This window comes from Hevea brasiliensis, chromosome 10 (assembly GCF_030052815.1).
Source record: "Hevea brasiliensis isolate MT/VB/25A 57/8 chromosome 10, ASM3005281v1, whole genome shotgun sequence".
Taxonomy (NCBI): Eukaryota; Viridiplantae; Streptophyta; class Magnoliopsida; order Malpighiales; family Euphorbiaceae; genus Hevea; species Hevea brasiliensis.
In genome coordinates, this window is record NC_079502.1 from 89,844,981 (window position 1) to 89,856,441 (window position 11,461).

The 11,461-nt window shown below is 36.5% G+C and overlaps 2 protein-coding genes across 2 annotated transcripts; both read right to left on the reverse strand.

The window, feature by feature from the left end:
• Positions 1-244: 244 nt before the first annotated feature.
• Positions 245-2,248, reverse strand: LOC131169402 (uncharacterized). Its single transcript, XM_058128625.1, has 2 exons — positions 2,020-2,248; positions 245-1,590 (listed from the first exon to the last, which is right to left on the reverse strand). Exons 1-2 carry the CDS (start codon positions 2,246-2,248, stop codon positions 245-247), a joined length of 1,575 nt encoding a protein of 524 aa, XP_057984608.1.
• A 4,157-nt stretch (positions 2,249-6,405) lies between these two features.
• On the reverse strand, positions 6,406-10,826 carry LOC110659192 (lanC-like protein GCL1). The gene is made up of 5 exons (XM_021817058.2): positions 10,580-10,826; positions 10,274-10,473; positions 8,345-8,456; positions 7,681-8,151; positions 6,406-6,878 (listed from the first exon to the last, which is right to left on the reverse strand). Exons 1-5 carry the CDS (start codon positions 10,736-10,738, stop codon positions 6,540-6,542), a joined length of 1,281 nt encoding a protein of 426 aa, XP_021672750.2. The 5' UTR covers positions 10,739-10,826; the 3' UTR covers positions 6,406-6,539.
• Between the last annotated feature and the right edge of the window lie 635 nt (positions 10,827-11,461).

Consider the following 11,461-nt stretch of genomic DNA (forward strand, 5'->3'; position numbering starts at 1 on the left):
AATAAGGATAAAGCCCCAGTGGGTATCACTGGCATCAGTTTGGAGAGTGCGGTGTTCTATGCTGGGAATCTTCAAAGGTGGCGGGTTTAAGGCCACTGCTTTAAGGGCCTTGACTGCTTCTGTTTGTTTTTTTTCCCTAAGGAGTTGCAGTCTTCTTGAGCATCTTTGAAAGCTTACAGGTGTGAGTGGCGACATGAGGAATAAACTTTCTGATGTAATTGACAATGCCTAGGAATTACTGTATCTATTTTATTGACAAGTCTTTGTCAGAGAACTTTAGCAATTCTTCTGCAATGTGTGGCCCCGGCTGGTATCTTCCATCTTTAAATCGCATCCCAAGGAAATCAATATCAGATTGTGCTAAAGAACTTTTCTTTTCGGACAACATTATGCCATAGGATTCCACTATAGATTGAAATGTGGTCAAAAGTGCTTTATGAGCCATGACATCTTTTGAGAATAGTAGGATGTCATCAATGTAGATGAGGACACTCTGGAGTATGGGATCAAATATTTTTTTCATGGCTTTTTGGAAAACAAAAGGTGCTATCTTTAGGCCAAAAGGGAGAACAATCCATTGGTATTGAGCTGTGGGAATGCAGAATGCAGTTTTGGGCCTGTCTGTGGGTTCAATACCCAATTGCCAAAAATTAGTTTTGAGATCAAACTTTGAAAAGATGTGGGCTTCATGAAGTTGGGTAAATAGGGCTTCAGGCTTGGGTAGTGGAAATTTGTCATCTTGTAAGAAGTGGTTAAGAGGCTTATAGTCAATTACGAGCCTCTTCTTACCCCTTAATTTTTCAGATCGTTTTTCTACATAAAAAGCTTGGCAAGCCCATGGAGAGGATGTGGCTTCTATTAGGCCTTGTTGAAGCAACTGTTTACATTCCTCTTGAGCCAAAGCCAGATCTGCTGGATTCATCCTCGGGTGTGATGCCTTGGTGGGATTTATGTCTTCATTCAACTTAAATAGCAGATGGATAAAGAACTCTGGGTTTCTCCATAAGGGATGATGATGATGGAACTGTGCATGAGAATTTGCACAATACTTTAAGAGAAGTTCTTTGTGCTCTTGAAACTCCATTGAGGCATCTGCTAAGGAATATAGTTTAGGAACAGAAGTAAAAGGTTGGAAGTGTCTCTTATATTTCAATCCCCTTGGCAGAATCTTCAAGTGTTTTGCTTGCTGATAGAAATCAAATCCAATCGGCAAGTCTTTTTCAGAGAGGTCTGATCCAATGATCTTGGTCCAAAGGATGCAGGTGGGAAAGAACTGAATACCAATGGGTTGTTTGGTAATCAGGCTAGTTTTGAAAATGTTTCCATCAGCTGCTTTGAAATACTCTGTGTGCGGGACCCAATATTCTGGAGGGAGTATGGCTGGATTCATCATACTCTTATGGGCTCCAGTGTCAAGAAATCCAATAACATTTATGGGCCGCTTATACTTACTGGGCAGGACATGCAATGGGACTAGAGGGATAGGGATAGGGATAGTGATAGTGTTTGGGTTGTAAGTAGGTCGAGAGGACTGGATTTTTTGGGCCAGGTAAAATGGGTAATGGGCTTCAGAGTCAGATTCTGAACTTTCTGAGGATGGAGACTAAGTTTAGTCAAAATCAGTATCAACTTCTCCAAGGGAGAAGATAGTTTCTGTATCAGGTTCATCTTATTCTGAAAACAAGGATTCAATGTCATCATGGTCCAGAGAGATATGAGAAACTTGTTGAATGTGTTGTAGAAGCTTGACAGCTTTGTTTGGATTCTTTGGACAATTTTTTGCATAATGCCCACAATTTCCACAAATGTAACAGCGATTAGATTTCTTCGTGCCCATTCTTCTTTTCTTGAAATATCGAACTGGCTTCTTCCCCTTTCGATGTTTGAAAGGAGGCTTGTATCCCGAAGAACCGGAATATCTTTTATAATGACCTTTCTTCTTAGGCTTACATTCATAGTTCTTTTCTTTGCACTTGATGGCAATGTGGGACTTCTAGCAGACATTCTTCAAAGTTTTACTGTTGTCAATAATGTCTTTGAATAATTTCTGTTGCTCGCACATTTTTTCCAAACAAGCCAGTGTCATCTGGTGTATTTCTCCATTCATAGCATGGAGGGTGGCAGCAATGCTACGATGTAGCTCTGGTTTTAATGCTTCTGGGAGAGAAGTAATATAAGTATGCCATAGGTTTATATCATTATAGCCATTCAGCAGATAGTAGCGTTGGACCATACGCTGATAATGCATTTCTATGTCTGTTCTCTTTAAGGAACAACAACACATGTCAAAGAATTCTTGACGCAATTGCTTGTTATATAAAGAGGCATCTCCGAGAAATTCAGCGAAGATGGCATTGATTGCTTGCAGGATAGTTAAATGGCAGAATTGAGCTTTGTGATATTCTCCAAGGGAGGCAAACCAATCTTGAAGAGTACCAATGGCTCAAGAAATGAATTCCCTGAGAACAACATGGGAATCAGTGCCTTCTCAAAGCATCTGGACGTCTAGCCAGGCTTTGAATTCTGTAAGGTGGCATCTCCATTTGGAAGGAGGTATGTCATCCAAGGTGAACCATGGGCCTGAGCTGGGCTTAGACTGTTGTTGGGCATTTGGAAGACCAAAATCTAATATTGGATCATCTTCAGGTATTTCTACATGTGGATCTTGGGCCTGGGGAGGCCTTATAGTGCTGCTAGTAGAATCCGTGGTTGGAGAAGGACCAGTTTGATATGAGGTTGGTTACTGTGGAGGATCAGCCATTAGTAACATTGTAACATCCATTTTTCCAGATTCACTATCATCACTGGAAAAATCATCTTCATTGTGAGAAGAATCATCTTCTGAGTCAGAAGGAACAGATATCATGTGCTGAGATGGTAGTTCAGGATGCATCTTTTCTTTGCCCTTGTCAATTTTTCTTTTGGTGGTTTGGGATTCATCAGAAGAAGATAAACTACTAGGCTCATATTTAGAGGGTGCTGGAGGAGGTATTGGTTTATGAAACAAGAGAGATGGATTATAAGTTACAGGAGTAGGATCATAAGAGTAGTTGAAAGGACCAAAAGGAGAGTAGGAAGGTTCAGGTGTTGGAATGAAAGGATTTTGTGATCTTGGGGCAGAGAAAGGGCTGTAAGAAGCAGGTGCTTCTGTTGGTCTGTGAAGATCTACTTCAACCTGAACCAATTGTTTCTTTAGTTTTCTGATCTCAGCTTCTTTTTGGGTAAACTCCATACCAAATCTCCTTTATTGTATCAAGGACTTAAGATCCTTATCAAGAAGCACAATTTTTCCTTGCAATTCTCTGTACATATTCTGGGAAAATGCAGTAAAGGAATCCACCTTTTGATCAACATGTTGAGTTTTTGTAAGAACTTGATCAATTTTGGAATCAATCCATTGCAGTGTATTGTTTTGAACCGCTGTGTTCTTTGTTTGCCAGTTTAGAACTTCTTCAGCTTGAGTGATTGGGGTTGTCTGGCCTTCAGTGTCAACTTTGGTTGAGTGGATAAAAGGTCTTGTAGAGACCTTGGTTTGCTGATCCGTCTGTTGAGCTAGAGGGGGAAAATCCGCTTCATATGAGACAGGGGAAAATATCATGCATGGTTGCACCAAAGGCAATGCAGGAGGTGGAGTTGGAAGAGCAGGAGGAGAAGCAGGAGGACAAAGTCATCCTTCTTTTCTGATGATTTCCAAGGCAAGTTCATAGATTGGAAGAGGCTTCTTTTGTTTAGTTTCTTCATGGATGCCTATCCATGGACTATTGTCTAGATAATCTTCTCTGAGAATTTGAGGAGGTTTGCAAGAAGCTCTGGACTGCTTGGTAAGTTTCTTCCAATTTCTGTCTAACAGAGGATGGTCATACTCATTTTCCCAATAATTGTCACAACAGTCACAATATGGGTCGCACATGCCAGATCATGGGAGATCTCAGGGACAATGACCATCTATCCTCATGGGATAAACATAGTGGTTGTCAGGTGTTACTGCCCTGATAGGATAATGCTTTTGCTCCTCCTTTAATGGTTGGACCATCATGGTCTGAAATACAGGTAAGGAACCTGTGGAATGCCTAGGTGGCTGAAAGTTAGTTTGTACTGTTCTATTAGGATTTCTTCTAAAGGAGGATTCAGTGATTTGGATCGGCTGAAAGGTTACATGGAGCTTTTCATAGTTGGTTAGCCAGGTCTTTGGAATGAGCTGCTGAAGCTCACCTCTAGATAGCTGCCTAGGTATCTGGACTATTGGAGTAGTCTCAGTGTCTGCTAGCACCAGTAAGGCATCATTTGAAATAGAGGGCTGTGACAGATCTACTGCATGATCTTGTAGCCTGTAAATAATCTGATGATGCAAAGTGGCCATCATTGATGACGTCACTTGTTCTACTCCCATGAGCTGGACTTGTACCTTTAGAGCAGTGCAGAGATGAGGATCTCATAGGGACAGATTATAATTGGGAAAAAAATGTTAATACCACAGTTCCAGCATGAAGAGTGATAAGACACGTTCCAATGACCGCATGTTCACACTGGAGAAATCTAGTGTCAAGAAGTGATACTCTAGCAGTTACTGGGAGTCCATGTCTTCCATGTAGACTGAGGATAAGTCTTACTGCTCCAAAGTGTAAGTGAGAATACCCTTCTTGTCTCCATTTGGGAATCAAAGGAGGAGGGATTTCCAGAGTAACATATTGTTCGACAGAGGAGCTTTGGAGGGAACATTGGTCCATCCGGGAAGCTTGGACATATTTTTTAGTGAGAGATCTTCTGGAAGAAATGAGAGATCTAATGCTTCTGGTGAGAGAACCAGAATGCCAGTAGATATTATAGGGACTTGGAAAAGGGAGAAGAGATTCCCCAACTTGAGCGTCCTCAGGTAAGGTGGCTATTTCGACAAGGTTATCAATGCGAGAAGAAAGAGTTCTTCTAAGAGGAGAAGAGAACGAGAGGGAAGCAGTAAGGTTCAATATCTCAAAAGGAGAGGGTTGTTGGAGAAATGTTTGGTCAGAAGGTGTAGGTGTTTGACAAGACATTTTTGAGCAAAAATCTCCTTACTCACCTTTGAAGTATATACCATAGAAGTATAATCAGGCTCTGATACCACTTGCCCGGTAACATACGGGACCGAGACATAGACGCTTGAAATCTAAAAGTGACAACTTCCAATGATCCAAAACCTGGCTATAAAAGGTAAAGACACACAAAGGATAAGGAACACTACTTCTGACACTTTTTTTTTCTTACTTTCATTCTTGAAAATCACAATCAAATAACCGAGTTAACTGTTAGAGTAGCTACCATTAGGTTGCTAACTTCACTCTCTTATTTGCAGGATTAGAATAACCAACAGGATCTCCAACGGTAGCAAAAATTTTCTAATATTATTAGCATTTTGTGATTAATCCCTTGATGTGGCTCCATTATCATATCAAGTGACTAATATAAGGAGTCAATTTGACAATAACAGGAGGCCACATGGCAGTATGATATGAACGTATTTTGATGCTCAATTTTAAAAATTAAGTGGAGGATGAATTATGCCAAAATTGTCTATTAGCCAAATTAAATAAAATACATAACAAGAACGAACATTTTCTAAATAGAAGCAACATGCCAACGTGAACAGTAGACGAATGAAAGAAATATGCTCCGTCACAAACAAGAACAGCAAAAACTCAGTTATCTTCCCTTTCAACAGAGGATAGTTTTTACTCTGTTATTCATGAATGAAAGTCTCATTGTTTCCAAAAAAAAAAAAGAGTACACTCAAGCAAGGAAGGTATTCCGAAACAAGGTACACCAAACGTAGCTGTCTTTGTAAAAATCAAAGCAGAACAGAGTATAACATTAAGGTATATTGAACCACGATAGGGATTCTTAGGGAGCCAGGTTTCAACACATATATCTCACACAAATATCAAACAGACAAATACATAAAACTTAATAAATAGAGTAACCCCATACTTTATTTAAGTTCTTTTATTAACCTCCCACCAAATATCATTGGTAGTTACACCATTAATTGTTTTTTTACCCCCTTAACAACTACTCAGAGTAACACTTAACCTTGTACACTTCCTTTAATTTAGAAAAAACAAGTACTTAGATTAATTTTACACACCTCTATCCTTAAATTAGCCTAAAGATGTACATTTCATACTTACTCATTTGAATTCTATGGAGTCAATTGTTAAATCAACCATGGGAGGTGCTCTTACAACATGCGTGTGAAGGGGCTACTAACGCTGTGCAAGGTGCAGAAGCTAGTTCTGCCTCCTAATGCCGCTTGTTATACATATAAACATTTCTACAATCAGCATTATTGCACACCTAGCAATGAACATGAACTAGCTCCTGCACCTCCAAAATGCTGAATTAGATTTCTACAATCCCACAAAGTTTCAGGTAAATCAACCCTCGGAAATATGCATTCAAGGTCCCGTCATATGTGAATTAGATATCTTTTATACATGTATATACATGTTAGGTTTACATTTCATGCTGATAAATATAGATTTCAACTGAACATGTTCACCTCTCACCTAAAGTTCAAAACCAGGGAACCTGGACCTTTCAGTTGCAAGATCTAACCAGAGGCAAGCTGTTCCAGCCAGTCCTTGAAAAAGAGAGTAAGTATGATCAGCTCCGCCGAAATTTCCTCCAGCCACAAATTTACTTGCATTGTGATACAAGAAGCTCGCAAATGCCTTTGCTCGCTCTACATATATGCTATCTCCTGTAAGACGGTAAAGGGAAAGGAAAGCATATGCATTTCCAGCTACACCATCAGCAAGTCCCACCTTCTTCACTAACCCACTCTTCCACACAACTTCCCCTGCTTCTATAGCAGCATCACGAAATTCTCTATCATTTTGAAAAACCTGCAGAGTTGAAAGTTGAAACACCCAAGTCCTTAAAAGTTTCTCTCACATAACTATTAGCTTTTCCTGGGTTTGTGCTCTATTATTCCCAGCTTCAATCATTATTATAACAATCCTAGCCTACAACAGGCAATCTCTACCAAAGCTCATGAATGTTCACGTTTATTATTGAAGAACTACTTGTGAAGAAACTAGAAAGCAAATTGGTATGCTGCATGGATCGCATTTAACTTTTGACTAAATTATCAATTCAAGCGATTTATTTTGTAAATTAGCAATAAAATGATGAAATCAATAGATAAATTACATAAACGGTACAATGTAATAATAAAGTAACTAAACTTCAATTTGTTACACAAAACTCCTAATCTTTAGTTTAAGGAATGTAAAATCACTATTCAGTACCAGTAGCCAATTTTTAAGTTATTCTTGCTCAAGTGGCACTTATCAAATTAAAAATTATATTTTCATACTATTAATTTGACACTTGTCAACAAAATTTATGTTCTCTATTTACCTGACGATTCAAATTGCACATATTTTAATAACCCAAAATCTGTTTATCCGAAATTCTCAATTTATGAAAATATAATTTTTCAATTTGATAAATGTCAAATCAGCATAAATAACTTATAAATCAACTACTGAAGGTAACGAGGGAATTTTATGTTACTTGAATTAAAGATGAAGGGTTATATGCAAAGAAAATTTGCTGCAATAGATGAATCCTGAAGCCAAAAGTTCGTTTAGCTATAACTAACATTGAATAAACTCAATAAAGTACTACTAAGTTAATTATTACCTGTGAGGCCTTGCACAGGGTGATGACCATGCCAGTTGCACCATGAGACCACTGCACTAATTTGTCCCTTGGGTTTCCTTCACTTGATGGGTAATTTCCACTATGAAGGAACCTGTTATTCGTCATGTACCTTAAAGTCCCCTTAACATCCTCAGCATCCTCTTTGGAGAGAGGAAAGTGAAGTAGCACTTGCAAGATTCCAGCAAGGCCATTGGCTGCACCCCAATACCTTGTCCCTTGCCATCTGTACATCAAGGGGCAGGCTGGATTATCAGATGCTCCTGCCCTGCCCCCAGCTAATACAGCATCAACAACAGGCAGAAGAAGATCATTTGGCAATGTCCCTTCTCCAAGATGATTATTTATAAACAAAGCAGCCCATAAAAACCCAGCTCGTCCATACATAAGGTCATATGACATTCCGAAACCACCTTCCTCAGGTCCGATTGTGAGGGCTCTCTCTTGCGCTACCTAAAAGGGATCAGTTTACCTTGTTTTGTCATTGCATTTCTCATGGTTTTGATCATATATAAATGAACGATTATCAAATGAGATATGGATATGATAGACTCTTGTTATGCAGGAATGAAGTACAGATGTTCAAGAATTAATTTTGACATGTCTTTCTTTAGCTTTCCAGGAGGACAGAACTAGTGAATAATACCTCAAGGAAAAGGTTCAAAAACAGGTCGCAACCTTGTTGGTCTCCTTTGTGATTAGCAACCACAGCTCCAAGAGCATATATTCCACCTCTACCACATAAGAAGGTAACATGCCTGTACATACACGATATCAAATCAAGAATTACAAAGAAAGCAAAAAAGATACAGCAAATAAAATAGCATCCACTTATATCCGATATTATAATAAAACAAAGGTCCACTAATAGCAAACAAAAGGCTCACTGCCCTTACGGCCTTACCCTCATCACCACCCTTCAATAATTAAAAATTGTTTCCATCCAAATACAAATTTTGTTGACAGTACAAAACAAATTTAACTTTTAGTACCTTAATTTAATGGTAAAGATGAGTTCATCTCCTGGTGAATAAGATGAGACTATTTAAGACAAACACGGTCAAGATTCAAATTTCATTGATTATAATTCCTCCTTTTTAACACTCAAAAGAAAATTCTGCTAATTTGAGAAGTTAAAAGTAAAGGGAAAATGATCAATTGTTATCAAAAAGGAAACACTCTTGAAATGGAAAAAAAAAAAGAAGATTGGACAGCTTTAATTATTTGAAAGTGCTGGTATGTGACTGACATTGGCAAGTTTTGAAGGAAAGGAACATTAATTTAAAATCTACAACAAAAGATTGGGCTATGAGCTCTCAAGTTTACTTGCAGTCAATTGTACCAAACAAAAAAAAAATTCCCATTTTTTAATTACTATGAGGGAAATTTCCCATGAGTGAATGAGTGAAATTAAAGAGGTTCTAGAAGGTAAAAGGTAAATTGCACCAACCATCTCTTAACTTATGTAATTATTTCATTTCAATCATTCAATTTCAATTGTTAAAATAAAATCTCTCAACTTAAATTTAATTTAATTTCAGAAAAAAATCTTCCTCACCTACCACAGTTATTGGTTAAAAATAATAAAATTATCCTTTTGCCCTCTTTTTCTTTTATTTACCTTTATGATTAAATTAATTAATAATTATTATTAATAAATTATTTTTTAATTAAATTTATTAATAAAATTATTAATTATATATATATGTTATTTATTCTTAATTAAAATTTATTTTGTAACATCAACAACAACAATAATAATAATAATAATAAATTTTAAAGTAATACTTTAATAATATATGATATTTTATCAATATTTTAGCTTTTATATAAAATTATAAATTTATTTTGATTAAATATTAATTTAGTATTAGTTAAAAAAAATGAACCTCTAAAATTGCTAAGATTATTTCTAAAACAAAACTAAAATTAAAATATTTTATTTTAACAAATTAGAATTAAATGGCTAAAATAAAATATCCACTAAGTTAGGGACGGTTATTATAACTTGTCTGGAGGTAAAAGAACATATTGGCCATGCTTGAAAATCGCTTGTAATGTAACATAACTTTAGTCAAACTCTCTAAGCTTTTAACATAATAACAGTATTTTTATATTTAACAACTCATCAAATAATTATTTTTATTAAATATTTTTATTTTAAATTATTATATAAATAATCAACCAATAACCGGCAATAGCTATTGGCTAGTAAAACAGCCGGTAGCTACGAGAGCGCTTAGTAACTAATATTTAATATTGCAATATTGCCGAATAGGGCCATTTTCTCTCGAAGGTATGCATCAAGTAAAAGCCAATAATCCAACTCATTCAAATTTTACCTTACAAAATTCATTAAGTTATTTTTCTGGCTAAATATTAAGGGACCTCACAACCACCAAAACACGTGTAAGATATTTTCACAAAAAAGAGCAATAAAAACACGTTCCCAGCTATCCTGTAATGAAAACGACCTGACGTCCCAACACAGTTTTTTTCAAAATGCAGAAGCCCCTTCCCTCCAAACCTTTAACCCAGAAACAAAATTAGGTATACAAATAAATAAATAGATTACCTTGAAGATGCAGGTGCGGCAGCGACACACGCGTCAACGATCTCGTAGCATAACAACAAGTCTTGCTGGTTACCGGTAACCTCATACGACCGCAAGCAGGTGAAAGCCGTACCAAGTAAACCCGAATAAACTGTCGGGTCAACCATCTTACGCGTACCCGCACTAGTACCGCAACGTCCTTCCCACGTCATCTCCACCACCTACACACACAGATTCCACTAGGCTCAGCTAACAGGAGCCAGAGAGTGACAGAAACTTAACCTACACATCCTAAAAGCTTATGTCTAAGAACACACACACACATACCTGGTCCTTGAGAGAAATGGCTGCTTTGAGGAAAATTTCGTTAGGAAGCGACAAATTGCCAGCCGTTAGATCCAGCTGGTGAATGAAATTAACATCTAGCCGTTGGTTATTGCTCTCCTCATGGGTCTCTTGAGAAGTAAACTCCACAGCAGGGGTCATAGCTCACAGAGACAGCTTGGTGCAGGGGGTTTTGTTCACGATAAGTGGGAAACAAATAAAGGCACGCTACTTGTGTTGTGAGCGTGTTAAGCTTCTGTTTGTATACGTAGGCGGTGCATAACACCCCGAGACATACGTACAAGCGCAATCTCGACACGTGTCTCACAACAATATGAAAAATAAAATTACCACCATTGGATAGCATAAGAATCACGTGGCTGTTGGAAGCATGTGTAGACCAATAATTAATTATAGTACATCCACCCACCTGTATTTATTATTTATTATTTATTATTTATATCTATTTGAATTGAGTGCAGCCATACCTACTAAATATCGTAGATATCATGTTATATTTTATGACATTATTTTTATTATTAATCTATTTAAAAAATAATATTATAAAGAATGATTTAATAATTTTTTATTGATTAAATAGTATAATAAAATAAAATAAATATAAAAATTATTAACATTTATTTATTATCATTTTAAATATATAAATAATTTAAAAATATTTATTTAAATAAAATATTAATATTATTCTAATAATAATTTAAAATAATTTATTTTTTTAATTAATTATTAAATATATTTTATAAATATATAACATTTTCACGAGATAATAGAATTAATTAAAATTTTATAAATTATATAAGAATAAAATGAAAATTATTTCAAACTATTGATTCGATATTTGAAAAGTTAGGGTGAAATGATGGT